This window comes from Vicia villosa, linkage group LG6 (assembly GCF_029867415.1).
Source record: "Vicia villosa cultivar HV-30 ecotype Madison, WI linkage group LG6, Vvil1.0, whole genome shotgun sequence".
Lineage (NCBI taxonomy): Eukaryota > Viridiplantae > Streptophyta > Magnoliopsida > Fabales > Fabaceae > Vicia > Vicia villosa.
Genome location: NC_081185.1, coordinates 122,585,804 through 122,604,440, shown reverse-complemented (window position 1 = coordinate 122,604,440; position 18,637 = coordinate 122,585,804). Strand labels below are relative to the sequence as shown.

The 18,637-nt window shown below is 36.5% G+C and overlaps 3 protein-coding genes across 9 annotated transcripts; all 3 read left to right on the top strand.

Moving 5' to 3' along the window:
* Positions 1 to 2,849: 2,849 nt before the first annotated feature.
* Positions 2,850 to 9,602, top strand: LOC131609815 (uncharacterized protein At2g33490-like). 7 transcript variants are annotated; one of them, XM_058881623.1, is made up of 11 exons: positions 2,850 to 3,201; positions 3,701 to 3,773; positions 5,095 to 5,169; positions 5,279 to 5,340; positions 5,436 to 5,504; positions 6,368 to 6,396; positions 6,476 to 6,683; positions 6,784 to 7,017; positions 7,326 to 7,382; positions 7,698 to 8,619; positions 9,088 to 9,602. In XM_058881623.1, the coding sequence occupies exons 1-11, from the start codon at positions 3,088 to 3,090 to the stop codon at positions 9,096 to 9,098; spliced, it is 1,854 nt and encodes a 617-aa protein (XP_058737606.1). In that variant the 5' UTR covers positions 2,850 to 3,087; the 3' UTR covers positions 9,099 to 9,602. The 7 variants fall into 7 exon arrangements, with proteins under 7 accessions (XP_058737606.1, XP_058737603.1, XP_058737602.1 ...); XM_058881620.1 differs by having other exon boundaries at positions 2,851 to 3,201; positions 7,329 to 7,382; positions 9,079 to 9,602; XM_058881619.1 differs by having other exon boundaries at positions 2,851 to 3,201; positions 9,079 to 9,602.
* Positions 9,603 to 11,051: 1,449 nt separating this feature from the next.
* LOC131609814 (uncharacterized) lies at positions 11,052 to 16,127 on the top strand. Its single transcript, XM_058881618.1, has 6 exons — positions 11,052 to 11,303; positions 11,931 to 13,662; positions 13,794 to 14,045; positions 14,151 to 14,231; positions 14,944 to 15,546; positions 15,657 to 16,127. The coding sequence occupies exons 2-6, from the start codon at positions 12,388 to 12,390 to the stop codon at positions 15,708 to 15,710; spliced, it is 2,265 nt and encodes a 754-aa protein (XP_058737601.1). The 5' UTR covers positions 11,052 to 11,303; positions 11,931 to 12,387; the 3' UTR covers positions 15,711 to 16,127.
* A 900-nt stretch (positions 16,128 to 17,027) lies between these two features.
* On the top strand, positions 17,028 to 18,126 carry LOC131614565 (protein MAIN-LIKE 1-like). The gene is made up of 3 exons (XM_058886133.1): positions 17,028 to 17,205; positions 17,275 to 17,342; positions 17,533 to 18,126. Exons 1-3 carry the CDS (start codon positions 17,028 to 17,030, stop codon positions 18,124 to 18,126), a joined length of 840 nt encoding a protein of 279 aa, XP_058742116.1.
* The last annotated feature ends 511 nt before the right edge of the window (positions 18,127 to 18,637 follow it).

The window sequence follows — 18,637 nt, the reverse complement described above, 5'->3', positions numbered from 1 at the left end:
ATATCTTGAACATTTGATACTCACAAATTGTTAAAGAGTTATGACTAAACTCGTCCAACTCTTTTCAGTCAAACGTTATTAAACGGGAGAGCTGGATGAATATCCTATCTTTCCCCACGTGGTTGAATGCGAGATGAATTTCTTGGTTATTTAACACTCGCATCCTATAAAAACATCTTAACCAATCAAACTTGCTTTTTGCTCGTGTGAAACCTTGAAAACCTTTTTAGAAATGAGGGTGTTTTAGCCATTTAGACGCGAAACAAACAAAGGGTTCAACCTCTGCGAGTGAGTAGTAATCAAAGATTAAACACTCGAAACGTCTAACGCATTATTATCTAAAAGCAATCAACTAACACATGGTTTTCTACTTAGAACTACATGGTTTTGAGTTCCTCATTGTAGTAAAGGATACGTAGGAGCGAGATCCACATCTCGTCAGACCCAATAAACTAAAAAAAAACCCTATTTTCTTTTTTCTCGCAATAAGTAGAAGATTGCAACTAAGCGAGGGGTGCTAATACCTTCCCCTTGCATAACTGACTCCCGAACCACTCTTGGTTGTGTCAACCACTCCCTTAACTTTCGTGGGTTTTATTCGATATTTTCCCTTTCCTTTGAAATAAATAAAGACCGGTGGCAGCTCTATTGTATTTGGAGCGTTCCTTACGTTCGAGTATTTTTCGAGCCGCGACACACACTTATCAGGAGCAATCACTTTAAATGGGTCAGAATCACTATATAATGATATGAACACAAAGGGAGAAAGATATACACATTTCATTGAGCATTTGACTGAGACTTTACTAGCCATCACTCGTAGAGTTTTCACTTGTGTACTCTTACGAGTACACATTGAATCCAAGGATAAGTCTTATTAACCGTCGTGAGCTCCATGTTCCTTCTCTCGACGCTACTTTTGATAGGGTCTTTGGGCAGGAAAAACCTCTTGTGGTAAAAGTTATAAATTGACGATTTCCTCTCAGTCCCGGTTCCTTTTTATCATTGATATCTTTTCTTTCTTTGGTTTTTTTCATAATCTCAATTGTCTTTTATGGGCATGCCTTCTATTGACGAGGGGTCATTTTTCCTTGGTGATTCCTCTCGCCTCTTATATTTTCTTCTTCTTCTTCCACGATCTTCCTTTTCACCATCCTCTTGGATGTACTAGGTTAACCTTCCTTTCTTAATTAGTTCTTCAACTACGTTCAGGGACTTGCGTTTGTGGTCGTGGCTGTTTAGAAGTTTGACCTTGAAGTAACTATTGAATAGGTTAAAAGATAAAGAGGATCTAGAACGTGTTCTTGAGGAGTCGAAATAATGTGATAAGTCATAAAGACCAAATCAGCTCCTCTTGCCGTAGGAGGCGAGACTTATCTTGCGGATTCAGGAACACCAATCATCACTTCAATGACATCGTTAATGTTACATCGGGCGGTGATTCGAGCAGGTTTAAATGCCACCATAATCGGTACAAAGTCGATCGAAGATCAGAATAGAAGGAAAATTGATTAGTTTGATGCAACAATTAAGAAATAGTGGATTTTCGTGGGAATTATAAGTCAATTCCCACAAATGGTGTCACTTTTCTGGTCATAGAACGAGAAATTGGTCAGATGAAAGAAGAAAGTCCTTATAGTACGATGACGAGAATCTCCAGTACTTTTAAACGGGATTGACTTGTAAGGTTAACATTCAACCGCTCAAGTCAGTTAGGTAATAACAAAGTAACTTGCAAGAGTGAAAACAAGATAATACATGTATGGCGCGTGACAAAACTGATATATGGTAGACGATTAAAACCGTCTCTATTTGATTTGGAGTGCATCACAGAGAGCCATCCGATCAAATCGAACGATGTCTGATGCCTTGATAACATAGATTAAATGTCCGACTCTCTGACGAGGTTACACCTTTGACATATCGATAACTACCATCAATATTTGTTATTATACTTGTTACTTATAAGTTAATAGCCTTGCTATTTTATTAATGATAAAAGCGGACAATTTTTTTTTTTTTAAATTAGAAAAACTAGAGTTGAATGAAAAATAATTTTGCAAATAAAAAACCAAAGATTAAACAAAATAATAAAAACAAGGAGATAATATAATAAAAGCAGTCAAAACTTTTTAAGAATTAGAAAAACTAGAGTTGAATGAAAAATGATTTTGCAAATAAAAAACCAAAGACCAAAAGATAAAATAATAAAAACAAGGAGAGAAAAGATAACGCCATTCAATATGATATGGCATTTCTTTTTTGACCATGATCCTACCATATATACACATTTTTTGGTCAAGGGATACTACCAATATCATTACATAAATTAACAACATAAAATATAACATAAAACTTTTATTTTGACTGGAATATAATATCTATGGTGTAATATTAAAACACAATATAAAACTATTTCTTAGAAAACCTATATAAAAAAGTAGTCAAATAGTAATACAACAACTTGTGGAGTATATATGTTTGGTCAAATTAAAAAGTGAAGTGAATAGAAATTAAACCTAAAAACAGAATAAATAGTCATTTTACCTTTTTAACATAAAACAATATTACATAAATAAATTAAAATTATAATTTTTTTTAATGTATTTTACGTTAATAATTTCTTTTGTTCGTAAATAAAACAACAATAACTATTAAAAATTCACACACATAACTGCGAGAGGCAACGCCCAAATCCTGGTGATAACATTTAATCTAATAATTCGAACATTGTGGATATGATTTTAACCTAATCATATCGACTTTTATCAGTTGAGTTGAGATAGAATACGCGGACTTTTTTTCTTGAAAGTGGCACACGTGTGATGAGGTTTGTTTAAGCGTGTGGGTTCTGTTGTGGGCTTAGAGGCATGACGTTAGAGTGATTCCCATTTCATTTCCCATCGCGCATCGTTTCGTTCCATTTTTCTCTGATCTACCTCACTTCCCTTTCTTTGACCCAAACCCCATCCACCACCTCCTCCAACGTCATCGTCAATACTCTGAATTTCACTTCCAAACTCTCTTTCTTCCTCGCCGTTTTGTTCTCTCTCACTGTCGTTTTGTATCTCTAGCTAGGTTTCGAGAATGAAGTCCTCGCTTAACAAGTTGAAGAGAATTGCACTTCACAAAAGTGGTGCAAAGGAGAAGAAGGAGTTTCAGCCTTCTGTGAAGTTCGACGAGCTTGCTCTCGCTGCTAAGGTTTTTTCGTTACTCTCTCTCGCTTATACTCGATGGTGTTACTATTTGTGACTGAATCATCGATTTAGCTTAATTTTGTTGCTTTATGTTTATGATTGAAATTAGTGTTTGGATTTGAGGATTTGATTTTCGTTACTGTTTAGTTGTTATGTGTGTGTTTTGATCTAGAATTCCTCAATTCATGCTTTATTGCATAAACTTCATACTTTATTTATTTAATTTTTGTTTGATTTATGTGCTGTGTGGAAAAAATGATTGAAATGGGAGGGTTTTTGTTTGAGAGTTGAATGCGAGGATTTGGGATGGGAAGTTGGTGCTATATGTGCTGGATTTGTTATGCTTTCGTGCTCGAGTAATGGTCTACTAGTTTAGTTTGAGGGTTACAATGTGGAATTTGAGTGTTGTGATGAGAAATGTATATGATAAATCTTGTGCTTGAGTTGTTCTATCTGGTGTATCAGTTTTAGTTGCATTATGGGTTTTGCTTTTCGTTTTGCAGTACATGCAAGAGATGAGAGATTGCTATGATAGCCTTCTTGCCGCAGCAGCTGCTACTGAAAACAGCGCTTATGGTAAGATTCCAGCTTTGACTTTCTGGTGATCTCTCGTCTTGCTCCCTTTTTCCTCACATATCACATTGTTAGTATTTAGGAACTGGATCTTCATTTTCTCTTTCTCTTTTTTTCTCTCATGTATGTTTCCAAATTTGTAAGTCACAGATTGGAGATTTGATTGTTTTCACATTCAGTGGGTGCTTCAAACAGATGTCCATATGGTAGCGACAATTTTATTTTGTTTCTTAGTAAACATTGGTTTCGAATGTGTGCACTTTTGATTCAAAATATGCACACCATTAGATATGCACTATATATAATGTCTACAACAATTTATATTTCCAATTACTATAGTCCATGATCAGCACAGTCATCTGCACTATATATAATGTTTCCAACATACATATATCCATTTCCAATTTCCATAGTCCATGACCAACATGGTTTTCTTCATTACTGCCAAAGTCCAGCATTTCCATCCATTACATATTTGTCAAACAGTCCATGATGCTTAACTTGTAATATGTACTCCTGCTGCTGTGGGATGCTTTGTATTCTCATTGAAATTGTATGTTGTGACTTCCTTTGAAATGTAGTTGGATAGTAGAATAATTGTATTTGAAAATATCAATAACAATATCTCTAGTCTCTATGGTATCCTTTTTCCCACTATCACCTATTATCTTTACTTATAGACAAACATTTACAGAACAAATCTTGATTGTTAGTTTATTATATTGTCATGTTTATGCATATGATTGTTTTGTCAAAATTGCAAGTTTTTCTGTATGATTGCATGACCCTATGATTTACGGTTGCCTCTCCGAGTGGGATTGCAGACAAAACCACAACTCTGTGGGATCAAGTGGCACTGTTGATCATGCTTGTGTGATTATGGATTGCGGGTTTTGAGTGTCTTGAAGACGAGGTTTTTTGGGGACCTGGTTGGGATAAACTTTAGCATTCCCATCATAAGCCCATTTTCCCAATTTTGGGCACTCCTCTAAAGCCTTTCAACCTCTCTGTAGCTTGTCAGAACTTCCTCTCGTCTCTCTTTCAAGATCTATGACCTCTTTAGTCAAACCTCTGCCTCCTCCCTTATCTTCTCACTTTAAATGAGAGCTTCTGTAATATTGAAATGTATAATCTAATTTCAACTTATATGGGAAGCTGTTGTTCAAATAATTTTTAATATTTAGTTTTTAGAAGTGCTTGAAAACTTTATCTAAACTGTCTCTTTATGTAGTTAATAGTATTTTTCTTTTCTTTTTTTCCCGATCAGTTATTGCCTTGAGAAATAAAAGTCTCTAAGGTATCTTTATTGTGATACATGTTACAGAATTTTCGGAGTCACTGCAAGAGATGGGCACTTGTCTATTGGAAAAAACTGCCTTAAACAATGATGAAGAGAGTGGTGAGTGGGTAAATGTTTCGTCACTTCCATATCTAAATTACCTAGCTTTTATGCTAGTTGATTCAAATCATGTTTAGTTGTTGCTACAGTTGCTATGAACTGTATGCAGGTAAAGTTTTGGGGATGCTTGGAAATGTGCAGCTTGAGCTTCAAAAACTTGTTGATAACTATGTAAGTTTTGCTGGGTGCAACCTTTTGATTTTCTTCTTGAAATGCAGTTCATTTACAAAAGTTCTCATGATGACTCTATCCCTTCTGTTCCCCAGCGTTCTCATGTATCACTGACAATAACCAGACCATCGGAGTCTCTTCTTAATGAACTAAGAACTGTTGAGGTATGTTTATGTCCTTTTCTATTTGTCAGATTTTGTTTATTTAAGGCACACCCAGTGCTTAATGCATATATGTATTTAAAGCATACTGAAATAAATTACATGTGATATTCTGTCATTAAAGAACAATATATATTCAATTAACATAAGATAATGTATCGGGGCTCATTGTAATGCATGAAATTTATAATGCCCCTGGGGAAAATGTTTGTAGAAGCATGTAATTTTACATATGTTATATTGTTGGTGACATATCTATTTCTGGTTGGTTATTTGTTGTCTCCATATCTATTTCAATTTCCCCCCTTATTTGAGGTCGTTTGTGGGAAATTGGTTGATAATACCACCAGTGTCATATATTACATGCATCCATTAGTTAGTCGTGTGTGGAGGATTTGTTAAGCATTTCATGCATCCATTGTCAATGTGTGTGTGCAAGGGACTTGAGGGTTGATATTTACAATAGTAGTGGAAGTTGAATCGGAACTAAGCAAGGTGTAGGAGCAAAATTGCAGAACTTAAAAATGGTGAGAAAAATTGTCTTTACAAGATGTTGAGTAGCAGAGTAGATCATACCCAGGATGATTGATCTAAATATTGAACTATTTACCCAACAAATAAACAACCTTTGATATTCTCTAATCTAAAGCTTGTTTTGCAAACACAATAAAGTTGTCCTTACAAAGCTCAAGTTTTAGACATGAAAAACTATGTCCTCTTTGATGCTTTTTGGAACTATATAGATTGCCTTGCCTAGGACAGTGATAAATAAAATTGGCAGTGTATTGAGTTTGCTGCTTCATAATGCTGGGTTTTCAAGAGTTAGTTCTTGACTACATCTCATTTTCTTTCTATTCTTCATGCAGGACATGAAGCGTCAGTGTGATGAAAAAAGGTCCATACTTATAAAAGCGTTATTAGTTTTCTGTGCCTCATCCTCTGAATATTTCCTGAATCTGCTGTATTGTGTGCAGGGATGTTTATGAATACATGATTGCCCAACAGAAAGAGAAAGGAAAGTCAAAAAGTGGTAAGGGTGAAAATATAACTGTACAGCATTTGCAAGCTGCTCACGATGAATACGAAGAGGAAGCAACACTCTGTGCTTTTCGGTTAAAATCCCTGAAACAAGGCCAGTCACGTAGTCTCCTAACACAAGCTGCTCGACACCATGCTGCGCAGGTTTTGTTAAACTTTCTATCTTTCTCATTCAAATCTTTGAGATCCTTTCTCGGCCTAGTCTTGATCTATGTCTTTTCATCTTGTTTTACTTTAAATATAGTTGAATTTCTTTCGGAAGGGACTTAAATCACTGGAGGCTGTTGAGCCACATGTTATGATGGTTGCCGAACTGCAGCATATTGATTACCAATTCAGTGGCCTTGAAGATGATGATGGTAAGGGTAGTTTTGAAGATGATGGGAATGAGTATTCGTATGAGGCTACTGAAGGTGGTGAGTTGAGTTTTAACTACAGATCAAACAAGGATGTCCCCACATCGCCAAACTCAGCAGAGGTAGAAATTTGATATTACTCACAATTGTATGATTTTTAACGCCTAGGTGCATATTAAATCTCTTTTAATGCTTATTACTTTCCTTTTTACTGGGAATATCACTGAAGCATTTCACTGTGGTTATTTTAGACCCGTTTACATCAATAGATGCTATTTTACTCCAACACAAAAGAACATACTATCACTTTTTCTGTCTTCAAAATCTGAGTTATTGATTCACCAACATAAAAAACTTGCTGTCACTTTTTCTTTCTTCAAAATCTGAGTTATTGTTTCACCTTGACATGATCATTGTTTATGTATATTAGCAGGTGGATGAATCAGGCCGTTCAAATGTTCGAGCTTCAACCACAGAAACCGTAGAGGTATTCTTCACAAGTTTTGATTATCCAATTTGAAACTCCCATTTAAATCTTAAATAAGTGCTAAACTTAAATTAAGATAAATAAGCTCCTCAATTCGTTGAGGTCTAAAAGATTTCAAAACAAAATCTCTATATTTAGGACAAGTACTGAAAGAATGATTTGACACCTAATTTATGGATATTGGTCTAGCATTATGACATTGACTATGACTATGTAGTTCACTTATTGTTGTCTTGGTTTAGCTGGTCATGAACTGAAAAAGTTTCTCTAGTTTGACTTGGGTCATCCTCTAATACATTTTATTAAATTGCCTTCTGGCAGCCAAGTTTAGACAAGTACCATGGAGATTTTAAACTCCCAAATAGAGATCCACCAAGAGTCAGCAGCTATTCAGCTCCAATATTTGCGGAAAAGAAATTTGACCCTGCTGAAAAAGTAAGACAACTGTTGTCATCATCTGCAGCTGTAGCAAAGCCTAATGCTTATGTACTTCCTACACCTGTTGAAATTAAAGAAACAAAAACCAGTTCTGCACCCCGCTTAAGTGCAAGTGGATCTTCACATGATTTGTGGCATTCATCTCCTTTGGATGAAAAAAAGAATGTGAAAGATTTTGTTGATGGAAAATCGTCAGAACCAGCTATTGCTAGATCTCACTCTGTTCTCAAAGAAAGCAACAGTGACACTACATCTGCCCAGTTACCACGCCCGTCGATTGATAAAATAAAAAGGCATGCTTTTTCAGGTCCATTGACTAATCCATTGTCTGTAAAACCTGTATCCGGGGGTTTCCCACGTTTGCCAACACCTCAGCCTTCCTCTCCAAAAGCATCTCCTGGCACTTCTCCTCCCCCTGTTTCTTCACCTAGGATAAGTGAGCTACACGAGCTTCCTAGACCTCCTGGTAATCAAACCAGCAAGGCAATAAAATCTTCTCGAGTAGGTCACTCTGCTCCCTTAGGATTAAGGAATCCTGAGCATCATGCAGCTAATAAATTTCCTCCAGGTGTATCAAGTTCAGCATCTCCACTTCCAACTCCACCCATCATTGTCTCTCGGAGTTTTTCTATACCCTCTAGTAGTCAGAGAGGTGTAGTATTAAATGTTACTAATAAGTATTTGCACACTCACCAAATGCCAGAAAAGGTTGAAGAAGCTGCATCCCATCCACTAACACCTTTATCCCAGAGAGCATCAACTCTATCTGACCTTGCTTCTCACTCTAGTGAAATCAAAGGTAAAGAACTATTTATTTTTCTTAAATTTGTATAAACTTGGGACTACTTTCCTGGAATTTAGCTACTTGTCTTCATATATATATTAAGTGCCAGAATCAACTTATGAAGTAATTAATTAGAGTAAGGATCCAAGTTGATTATCATGATTTTATTGCCATTCTCAGGAAATGTTTACTTTTGAATACCATGGTGCTGGATGTTTTCAACTGTCTCTTCATTCTGTTATTCGATAAACTTGTAAACTGTTTTAAATTAGGTTATTGTTGTCGTCGATTTTTACTTTATGATGGCTTCTTCATTTCTGAAAATTTTTAAGTAGTTGAGAAACAAGGTTTCCATAAATGTTGTTTTGACAATCATGTGATTTAGCCAGCATCAACATTTTTCTTAGTCAGTCTCATCCTGTTTTACTTTGTAATCTTCATGTTGGTGGGAAATGTGAGTATGAGGTTTTTCAGTGGATGCAGGTGGGAGCTAAATCTCATACACGATGCTGGGTTCAGGCAAATGATTTTAAATATATTTGTTCTATGCTCGTCCAAGCTAAATCACTGGCATGGAACTCTACGGTTTTGCCAAACAAAAGGTTCTGCCCAACAAAAGGTTCTGGGGAGGGTATATGTAAATATTTGATGTATTGTTTAGTTTCTCATCTCAATTTGTATCTATTATTTTTACCATAATAACTAGTGTTGATGGGAACTAAACTCTACATGGTTATGTCTTTATGATGTGCTGTGTATATATTCCGGATGATTTTTTTTTGTGTTCACATCCCCAAGTAAAACCAACTTAAACCTCTTGAATTTTGTGGATGATAATAATTCTAGAAACAGATACCCACCCCCCCTCTCGAATTCCTCGCTTCTCTACGACAGACAGCTCTTGAATTTTCACATTGATGAACTCATTAGCCCTTGATATGGGTACTACTATATTTTTATTAGAGAAACGCGTAATAGTGAAAGATTGTTTCGGCAAACTATCCATTTCCACTGTTTTGTTTCCCAGCTATTGAATGGATTTACTTGCCATTTTTTGATTGCACTGTTTATGGCGACATGTGCATAGTGAGTTATAAAGTCATACTCGTCCACAAGTGTATGGTGGAAGGTGGACACTAAAAATTAGTTTAGGTCATATGACGTGATCAATGCATATTTCTTTGCTAAGTGATGATCCTTATATTTTTGCTATGCATGTCTTTTCCTGTAGGTAAGGGTGAAAATTGGTCATTCCAACTAACAGAGGTTTATGGTCTATTCCTCTGTCATGCCATACTTTATTTAAAATTGACAAGTCTTATATCGTATGTTAATGTTAGGGCTTAAGTCGTATACTTTGTTTAAAATTGACAAGGTTAAAGCTTTTTAGAAGGCTATTTATTTAGCCAAAAAAGCAAGACTAAAGTCACTAAAAAACTTTCTAGACCTATCATATATATGTTGTGTTATCATTTGATAAGTTACAATTATATGAATTGTATACCTGTAAAAAAATGCAGGTTTTGTACAATTTATTAAAGAGAAATTGTTATTGTTTTTATTCAAGGGAGAATTGTTATTATTATTAATAGTTGACCTAGTTGTTAGAGTTTGATAAGCAAATGCGATCCTTGCATTATTGTACTATGAAGAAAAAAAAGGATTTGAGTTTATCTCTATTTAAAGGACATTTCTATTTGAGATAGTCCTACGAATATAATCTTATTATATCTATTGTATACATCTTTTTTTAAATGGAAATATCAATTAAATAAAGCGGATTATAATCCATAAAATAGTAAAATTACATTTTCATTGGCTCTATTGCATAGCTATTAAACTTTTCTTTCGGTTGTACTTGCTCTATCTTATTATAGCAAACCATGGCCAGCAATAATATAATACATTCAAAGTTCGAAACATGCTAGAAAGAAAAAAATAAATGCAAGCAGCAGAAGAAAAGTACAATTCAAACACGCATTATACTCCAATTCATTTAACAAAGCCGGAATATTGTCTCTTATAGATCCTTTATATAACAATTTGGGTCAGATTAATTTCTTACTTTTTTTTATTAACATTTAAAAAACAGTGTCAATCTCTTAATAAATAACCAGTCAAAAAGAAAAAAATTCAAACCCTTGAATGCATTAATGTAAATTTCAAAATTTTAAAAACAAAAAAAAAGCTGCAGAAGGTATCAGTGAAAAGAAAAGATAACAATGAAAGAATAGACAAAATGTACTATACAAGATGGTGAGTGACAGAGAGATAAGAAAAAAAAAGCTTCTTTAAATAATTAATTTATTAAATTAAATGAGTAATTAGTGTTTTTAATGAGATAATTACATCAAAAACATTGATGGCAAAGCAAGTGGGTGTGTGTGCGGTGGGAATGATGAGGCTAATTTTTTTTTGGTATTATATTTATAAACATAAACATTGGACAGATGTTAATGTTATTGTGGGCACACAGATACACACACATGCCTCATTCTTCAACTTCACAATCACACCCCTATTCCATTTCCAACACCTAATCTATCTATCACCACCCCTTATCTCACCTTCTGCAATTCCAACGACCCAACAGAAAAAAATTGTTTTTTCGAATACCCTTTTGCTTTTTTGATCGGAAGGTTGAATTGCAGAAGGGTTATTTATATGATTTATTTTCTGGGTTCTTCTGTTCTTCGTTGGTGCGTTTTCTCAGTTTTTTTTTTGGTTAATTGTTTTGGACTTGGTTTGATTTTTGTTCTTTGGGGTTTATATCGCAAATTTGATTTTTTTTTATAAAAAAAATTAACTTTTTATTGTTTGCTTAAGAAGGGTTTTTGAAAATTAAAAATAAAATAAATAACTCTGATGCTTGTTGGAGATGAAAATTTAAGAGGTTGAGGGGTTTCCATTCTCCTTTGATCAACGTTTTCCTTTTTTCTTCATGTTGGTTGTTTCAAAAGAAGCCTTTTGTTTAATGGCATTTATTGTTTTTACTTCAGCTTGAGAATTTGATCAAAGATAGATCGTTTTTGTAAACTTTCTTTCTTCTGCTTGCTTGATGTATGTTATTTTCATTGCTCTACATTTTCTTCCATCAGATTGTGGATTGCTTTGAATTTGGTTCTATATCCTTACAAGTTTCATGAATATAAGTTAATTGTTTTGTTTGAAATATCTTATGAAGTTGTTTTTAGTTGAAAATATGTAATTTGAATATGATCGGTGAAGTGTTGAATTTGAGATGATTGTGATCTATGTATTAAGTTTTGGCTTTGTGAACTTGGATGATAACTGATGTATTTATTCGACCGTTCATTCATTTGTAGGCAATGAATTGGTATCCACTATGGATTGTTTGGGCTTCATCTGCTGCAAGTATGGAGATCGAGAGATTTGCTCCGGCTGCAGTTCTTGGATACATATGATTATGTATTTGATGACATATTCTGTATGCCCTGCAAAAGAAATGATGGTTGCAACGTAAAAAACTCGGATTCCTTTGATATCTGCGTAGCATTGTATGAGATTCTTAGACGGTTTAGAATTACTTGATTGGTATGATTGCATTCCAATTGTAGTTGTTAATAGGTAGTAGCATAAGTAGTTGAACTCGTAAACCGGTAAGCGTGTAGGTAGGATTGTAGTTTTTAGTTGTGTGGTAAAGGCGAAGATGGTGTGAAATGAACATGTAAAACCTTGCCGAGGGATTGCATTGATAGTTTCAAGTTTTTCATCTTTTTAGCAATAGATCAAGTTCGGTATTTAGTGACTTAGATATTAAGGATGGGTTTGCCACAAATAATACCCCAAAGTGAAGCTGCTGAAAAGGGTGAACATTTTGGGGTGGTTTCAAGTGGCTCGCCTCAGTTTTCGGATGCAAGTCCCTCTGCTATAAGCAGCATGAATAACGTTAACACACATGGATATGCTGCATGTACCGTTGGATCTTCATTTGATGGTTTTCCCAAGAATGCCTCATTAGAAAGGTCAATTGTTTCTGATAAGACATTTTATAGAGGAGCAATGGAAGTCACTTCTAATGTCCACAGTCTGAAGATTGATACAACAGATATAAGTACTCCCCCTGCTTCAAAAATTGAGCGAAGGGTTCACACTCCTGCTTCCAGGGTTGTCGGTTTTGAATCGAGCAGAACAAGTTCATTAGCTGATGGATTCACCAATGTTCCGTCTGGAAATATCCATTCCTCTTTTGCTAGTATCTCGACCAATGACACCGAATCTGCCCATTCATTGGTTAGGAAGCGACTTTTATCTCCGCTGAGCAGTATGCTCTCCCCAAGTCATTTCAAAGGCGATTCTCTTGATATAGGACGCAGAAATATTGAGCCTTTCTCCCTGGTTAAGAGTGATAATATCAGAATGTCCATCGCACAAGATAATAAGAAGGCAAATATTGGATGTAAAAACGGTTCTACAACACCTTTTTGGTCCTTGACAAATTGCTCTGAGCAGAAAATCACGGCACAAAGTAGAGAATCCGTTTTTCAAACTGATGGTCCTTTGCCGGAATATAGAGGCTTGATAATACAGGGTAGCTCACCAACTCCTAGAATTGAACACTTAAGAGAATCAAGTATTGTGGCCAGACCTCAAAGTGGCGTAATATCTGTATCACCTGCGAGCTCTCCACTTTCATTGTCACCTCTTGGTCCTAGATTTTCCGAAAGAATGAAAATGGCCGCGAGATGCAGGAGGAGTGTTACCGAAGAGATAAAGAATTGCAATGTAGCTTTAAGGAGTACAGAAGAAACACTAGACAATTCTAGTTCGCACTTTATGTTAAATTATAAAGATGATGATTTAAAAATTTCGCACAAATCTTATGAAGATGTTGAATTCTTGTTCAAAGATTTTTGTCCATCTTCTCTGGATGACATTTCTTACATGAATCGGCCACTTTCTCAAGAATCAGCTCCCATCTCTAACATCAAGAGGTTTACTAGAAGTTTGAGTGGCCCTTCAGTTAGGAGGTCTTTGGTTGGTTCATTTGAAGAGTCCCTTTTATCTGGCCGGTTCGTATCCGGAAACTGTAGTAAGGTTTGTATATATGCTAGCAAGTAATTGCTTTAGTGTTAACGATCTCGTGCATTATTCTATACTTTGGTTGACTAATAATTTTTACAGAAACTAACGGATGGTTACTTGTTTCTATTCTCTTGTACCTGTAGAAAATCGATGGCTTTCTTGCCGTGTTAAGTATTACTGGGGGAAACTTCTCTCCTAAGTCACAGAAGCTTCCATTTTCTGTTACTAGTGTCGATGGAGATCGGTATCTATTGTATTATGCATCCATAAATCTTGCGGGGAATTCTTCACCAAACATCTTCAGAGGCCATTTTGTGAAACGGGGGCTTAGAAATGATGATTCACAAACTGTCAAAAGCCGTTTTCGTATACCAATGAAAGGAAGAATTCAGCTGGTATTGATATACTTGTTTCAGTTTCAGTTTTAGCTCTTGTATCCGAATGTCTTAGCATCTTTTAAGCAAGAATGCCTTACTCTTTCGTTTGATCGTTCTCTGCAGGTGCTAAGCAATCCAGAAAAGACTCCTCTTCACACTTTCTTTTGCAACTATGATTTGAGTGACATGCCAGCTGGTACCAAAGTAAGATTTGGCATTCTGAATGAATCTTTGACTTAATTGACCCGGACGTTCCAATTTAGAATGCCATTATTCTTCCGACACGGCTAGTTTTAGCTTTGAACTCCCTTCAGATCAGTTTCGTGATGAAGTTTAATTATAAATCAATCCTTAGACTCATCACAAGGTCTTAACATCAGTAAATACGCGAATGAAGTATTGAAGCACATGCAAAAGAAAATCATGTCATAAAAAACAAAGTACTAATTACATAACAAAACATAATAAGATTCCTTTCACAAAAAGAAAAGGAAATATAATGAGAACAGAATTATTTCCACCATTCTTTGCTTCTCATAGCTCTGCAGATTTTGGCCACCCTTGCTCTACAACCTGTCTTAGATCCTTAGATCAGTTCGCCGCACTATTGATTTTTTCTTCCAATAGTCTCTAGATTTTCCGTATCAGCTTTTGAACGAGATCCTTGACACAGTTCGGCATTGGTTGTTTCAAATATTGTTTGGCCTTTGCTTTCTCAAATGTAGGTCAGCCTACGTTTTTGACTTAGATACAACATGGTCTCGACTCTTGTCCCATTTATCTCCTTTTTTTTTTGCTTTTTAACTTGGATTATATAGGAATGTTTTGAAATTATATGCTCTTGTTGTGTTTTATAATCATATCACATTTACTTGGTTGTATATCAGTTTCTGATTTTTTGATCATAAATGAGCAGACATTCTTGCGCCAGAAAATCACTCTCGGGTCTTCCTGCACAACACCCCCTCAGTCGAAAAATGATTCAACCGGGTTGGACAGTGGAAATGACAAGGAGATTCCACTAGTGCAAAAGAATCGCGACATCCCGTGTAGTGAGGAAGTAATGCACACAGATGCTGTTGACGTTGTTGTAAATCAAACAAAATCTACCGATCAGAGAAACACAAAGGCTTCTAGCTTGGGAAATTTACTAAACAAAGAGGATTCTTCCAAAATATTGAAAGTCCCTTCGTCAGTAAAGCTTGACAGTGGAAGTTTAACCGATGAATGTGAAAGGAACGAAGGAAAGAAACTGTGGGAGAAAACATGCGATGAATCAGGGAAGTCATCAAATTCATGTTCAAAGAATTCTAGTACTGCTGGCCCACTCCGTTATGCTCTCCACCTTCGCTTTATCTGCCCTTCTCCCAAGAAGACAAGTAGGTCAGTTCAAAAATGTAGATATAATTCTCTTTCAGAAAAAGCCGGATCGGACACGGAAGGGGAACGGAGATTCTATCTGTGTAACGATTTAAAGGTTGTGTTCCCTCAACGTCATTCAGATGCCGACGAGGGAAAGGTATGTATAGAAGCATTATGGTTTATCTCTGCATGTGAATATTTTTTTGTGCATTTTTCAGTCTGTCTCTAGCGAGTGTCTCACAATGTTTGTTTCGGTTTATTTGGCAGATGAACGTGGAGTACCATTTTCCCGAAGATCCGAGATACTTCGACCTCAACTGAAAATTCTAGTTTACACCATCTTCAAAAGCATGCTGCTTTTGCTGACTTTTTTGTACATAGTTACTTGTTGCTGGCCTTTACTTGAGGCCATTGTCCTTGAAAAAATAACACTGACCCTCTTCCTCCTGTAAATACTTCAACACTGTCAATAATTTAATGGGTTAATTGCTTAAATAATTGTCACATAACATGATAACTGATGTTGAAATGCTTTGTGGAAGTTGATTATTGCATTGCATGGATTCTTTTCTTGAAAGAGACAAGCATTGTGAAAGACTTGCAAGTGGTAATTAACTAGCTATCTTCTGAAACTTAGTATGAGTAGGTTTAGATGGGGGAATGTTGAGTAAAAAGTTCTAGTGTTTGGATGTAAAATTTGAATAATATTTTGAAATGGAAATTTTAGTGAGTTTCAAATGATATCAGAATTAAGAACTTTAAAATACCTCTTTATTTTATACAATGTGAATATTTAAGAAAATATCTTACCCCACCTCTTGGTTCTCTCTTGCACTATGCGAGTTCTCTAAAATGTCTATTGTTTTTGTATATGTATATATACGGAAACACCTTTTTATTTTGTTTAACGTTGTTTTGTTCCGTAGATGTACACACGAAAATTTCTGTAGCTGCGTCTATGAAAGCATTTGATGTTATATTTGTGCTACACTCTTTTCCTCCCCCATTCTTCACTTTTCTCATTTCCAAACATTCAAACTCCCAAACCTCAAAAATCAAACTTTCGCAAAACTTGTTTTCTTGCTCTCGAGTTCGGTCGATAGCGTCAACATTAACTATCAACACATTCCAACAACTTCAAAACTTAATTTAATCGATAAGTTTTTTACCTTCGAGTTATTTTAGAATATTTGTAATAGAGTTATAATTCAATTTTTAGGTGTAGAAATGATTGGATAGTTTTAGAAATGTAGTTTAGAGACAATGTAGGTACTGTTTGATGTGTAAAGCAGACAATCAAGCCACCAAAATGGGGTTTTTAACCCTCTGCAACAGTGACCAGTCGCCATTGTTGCGTTTTTTAGGTTTCAAAACCTTCCGTAGATTTATCTACGGAAGAATGAAACGTTGGGTGGTTCCGTAGATGCACCTACAGAAGAAACCCAATTTTTTGAAACGTAAGATACTTTCGTAGATGCATCTACGGAAGAGCAAATATTTTTTTCTTCTTTTCTTGTTATAACGAAAGAGTATCTAACTCGATTTTATTTGTATCACAATGCAGACATTATGGCCGACCATCCAGACAACATTATACATGGGAGGACTGCATAACATGCATCCGTGCGGCGTGAACGGATGCATGTAGTATCACAGGTAACTGACGGAGCTGCCGTTCCAAGAGATGTACCTGCTAGACCCGTTCCAGCAGGGCCTTCTCCATCTGTTCCAATAGAAGGATCTTCTCCATCCGTTCCAGTTGAGGGGCCTTCTCCATCTACTACTTCATCACGGAGGCCTCGGGATGATGCTGAGGGTTTCTCATAGATGCCCTCCGCCCGCAGACGTCGACGGGACATTTCTTCTACTTCTGTGCCTATGCTAGTGACGATCAATGCAAGATCTTCGGTGCCACCTCCTGAGTTGCACGAGGATGATGAGGTGTCGGAGCCTGTCTGATACCCCGGGGGTCCTATAGAAGCATCCCTGTTGACATGGTATGCAAATCATTCAGCCAGGCATATCTGAGAGAGGGAGGTAATTTTTTATTATTAATATTACTTAATACTTTTTTTCTTCGGTTTCTGACTAATTGTTTCTAACTTTATTTATTAATAACAATGTTATTTTTGGAAAATTTCAGGATAGGGAACCCCAGAAGTTCTACAACCACAGTCGAAAGATTGCCGCTCTCACGCAGCCTGGCGAGGCATGGTTTCAGGATGTCTTCACAACTTCTGGATTGAGGGACCTCTGTCAGGTTGGTTTCCAGACGATACATAATGGGATGCTGAAGACATTTGCAGAGAGGTGGCATCTAGAGACATCGTCATTTCATCTCCCTCACGGTGAGATTACCATCACTCTTGACGACATTGCAGGCCTCCTGCATATATCTATTAGGGGAATCCTCCTTAGTCACGGTAGGCTGACGAAGGAGGGAGCGAGGGAGATACTGACTGGGGACCTGGGGGTTGTTCCTGAGGACGCGCTTGAAGAGGTTGAGAGGACCCGCGAGGCACACGTCATATTTCACTTCTTAAGGCGACAATACGATGTCGAGCTCCTTGCGACACATGATGTTGTTGGTGACGATGATGAGGAGGATATATACAAGCAGCGGGCGCTGAGATGTTACTTTTTATATTTGTTAGACACCCAGCTGTTTGTGGACACGAGCTCGTCGTACACAGACGTCGTTTATCTGACGTACTTATCGGATACCGCATGTGTCTAGGAGTACAACTAGAGAGCGGCTACACTGGCGTACACCTACCACAAGCTCGGAGAGGGGTGCCTTTGGAAGGCAATGATTGGGTAGGAAATTGTACCCTTATAGTGGTAACAATCATCTTATATCCTTATACTTTTTCTCAAAGTTTGTTATATATTTGTGATAATATGTTTGATCTCCGTGTTTTATTTTTCAGGGTTGAATACTACAACACTTCCTAGACATTATTGGCTGGGGAGAGGTGTCAGATTACCCTAAGGCCATGCCGCGTGCTAAAGCCTTCGTCCCCTTTAGAGAGAACCAGGTGCCAGGTCCTTATACCGCATGGCCGTTGAGGACGTCCGATATGACTGCTATGATGATCACCGTGAGACTGTTCCATGGGATGACATCACCCTATATTCTGGATGGTTAGCTTCCAGTTCGACCATTATTGATTGTTATCTTCCGGAGCGTGTCATGCGTCAGTTTGGCTACCAGCAGACGATACCTCTTCACCCTTCTGACTCCGCTC